This window comes from Macrobrachium nipponense, chromosome 18 (assembly GCF_015104395.2).
Source record: "Macrobrachium nipponense isolate FS-2020 chromosome 18, ASM1510439v2, whole genome shotgun sequence".
Classification (NCBI taxonomy): Eukaryota; Metazoa; Arthropoda; class Malacostraca; order Decapoda; family Palaemonidae; genus Macrobrachium; species Macrobrachium nipponense.
This window is the reverse complement of record NC_087211.1, coordinates 77,185,824-77,188,218: the sequence shown is the minus strand read 5'-3', so window position 1 is coordinate 77,188,218 and position 2,395 is coordinate 77,185,824. Positions and strand designations below refer to the sequence as shown.

Here is a 2,395-nt window from a genome sequence, read left to right as displayed (position 1 = left end):
TGCGACATACGAAGCAATACGAGAGCTACATAAGTAGGTGTGGTTTAGAAACCTGGGAGATGGCTACTGTTATTTCTGCCTTCAGTTTTTCGTTCATTCCAGAATGATTTCGAATTTACGATATGATTTTCAAAGAATCGTGTATTGCTAACTATTTTCCATGACTTTATAGTATTAGGTATGGGGTTCATTTAAAAAATGACCATCCTATTATGCTACATTTTGTAATATCTAGAAATTATATCATTTGTCAAACTTTGTGTCTGGTCATGATATTTGGGTAAAAATCTATTTGTACGACAAGCACTTACATTCAAGAAGAACCATTTTATTTCCCCGTAGACAAAAATATTGTTAATTCATAAGCGTCCAAGACGCGTCGCAAGGAATACATATTATATTAAGGTTTAAAAAATGCTTTGGGAAATGTTAAGAGAGAGAGCAAAATGATGCTTCCGAAAAAGCTGGGTCCTCCATTCTGATGTGACATGCCTAATTAGAAACACTTGGTAAATGAATAACAAACTCAAAATATTTCTTTAACTTTATATTTGTATAAACTACATCACAGATGTAACTAATAACATCATCGCCTATCAAGCAGTGCAATGATGTCTCAACACGCATACCACACACACACACACACGCAAAGTAAAACTCTTTGGTTGAAATAAATATCAAAAACAAAGGAGTAACAACAACGGGAACAAAATAATGATCTCACCAACCGAGAGACAACCTGTCTCGGTTCTTCTCTCGGATATGCGATGGATGATCACTCGGGATGATGTGGATGATAACTCTGCGGCTGAAGCCTCCAGAGAAGTCCTCTGCAAGAACTTCACTAAGATAATTCTCTTGGGCTTCATTCCAAGCAGTGACTGAATACCCAGCTATCTCTCGTGGACAGGATCGCCGGTGCTTCCAAAGGAGCAACACGAGAGAGAAAGACAGTCTGCGAAGAGACTCTTCTTCTCTCTTCGCCGCCATAGCAATTCTCGCCTTCTTGCCTTCTTCGGCCCCTCCGTCTGCCAGCGGTCCTCATGGACGCACTGCTGACTCGGACGGGAAAAAGAATTTTGGTTACGCAAAAAAGGACTCCAACGAAGTGGGACCTCATCTACAAAATAACCAAAGGGCTCGGGAAGATGTCGCTGTTGGGGAAGGCGAAGGGATCTCCCGCGATGAAGGAGATGTCAGGGCGGCGACGACGAGACGGCCTGTTCCGGACGCCGTTGGTGAATTCCCGCGCTTCCCTGCAGGAAGGACACAGGGCGTGGCAGGTGTCCCTACCGTTCGGCCTGCGGTTGTAACAGCACGAAGGAAACTGCGGACATAACACAAGGGCGTCGCTCACCGCAGCCATGGTCATGGCAATACACAGGAGCACAGCGAGTATGCGGAGGGAAGCCATCACGTCTGAGGGGTACCTGGAATGTCAAAGAAGATAAGAGCTACCTTACAAACAAACCTGTTTATCATCATTAACATTTTTAGCATATTGTAGCCACTGCACAGATTAGAATGGCTTCTTTTGATTCATTTTAAAACACGAGCAATTCGTGGACGAGAAATGCTTAAGCGACTCGGGTACTTTTCCGACCATGATGAAACCGAGAGAGCAGCTCCGCATACATAATTATCCTGACCTCTAACAATGTAGCAATGATTGTTCACCTTGGGCATACTGCTTACGTAACCTCGTCACACAATCAGCTGCCACAGCAATTGATGTAACAACAACATTAATAAATTTCCTGGAACAACTTCATGGTCTAAGCCCAAGCGTTTCGTTATCTATTTCTTCTACTTCATTCATGATCCAACAAGTTGGTTTATAATCAGAAAATGGTTCATGAAGTTGTGCAGATCAACAGAATTTTTTAACCATCCAACCAAGTTGTTTGTGAATAGTGATTCACTGAGCTCTTAGGTTCATTTGTGTGAAATAAGAATGACGACGACGAAACAATGAACAAAAGAGAAGTGAAAGGAAAGAACCCAGTTACCTGCAACGATCACGAGAATTCGCCAAGTGTGTTCCCGAGGGCGTGTTGTGGGGGAGTGTGAACATGGCCGGGTCTCATCCTCCTATTTATACGAAGCGCAAGAGGATGGAATCAAGTTGCCACTTAACCTATGACGTTTTCTTTTGCATTTATTAAATGATATTAATAAGGCAGAATTTAATATATTCCCATCTTGCAAACAGCATGAATATTCAGGGAGGTTTAACCTAAGTTAAAAATAACGTAAATTAAATATATGAGAATCGATTTCTTAAAGACTGGCACTATGCTCATTGCATTGGGTTCGAGGCGCTTCCTGGTTTCCCGAAGGAGAGGGTAGGACAGGGAAGTCCGCGAGGGTAGTCTCATTGACTTTTCAGGTTTGA

The 2,395-nt window shown here is 42.5% G+C and overlaps 1 protein-coding gene across 1 annotated transcript; it reads right to left on the bottom strand.

Moving 5' to 3' along the window:
* Window positions 1-526: 526 nt before the first annotated feature.
* Window positions 527-2,099, bottom strand: LOC135196855 (uncharacterized). The gene is made up of 2 exons (XM_064223636.1): window positions 2,010-2,099; window positions 527-1,430 (listed from the first exon to the last, which is right to left on the bottom strand). The coding sequence occupies exons 1-2, from the start codon at window positions 2,072-2,074 to the stop codon at window positions 1,121-1,123; spliced, it is 375 nt and encodes a 124-aa protein (XP_064079706.1). The 5' UTR covers window positions 2,075-2,099; the 3' UTR covers window positions 527-1,120.
* Between the last annotated feature and the right edge of the window lie 296 nt (window positions 2,100-2,395).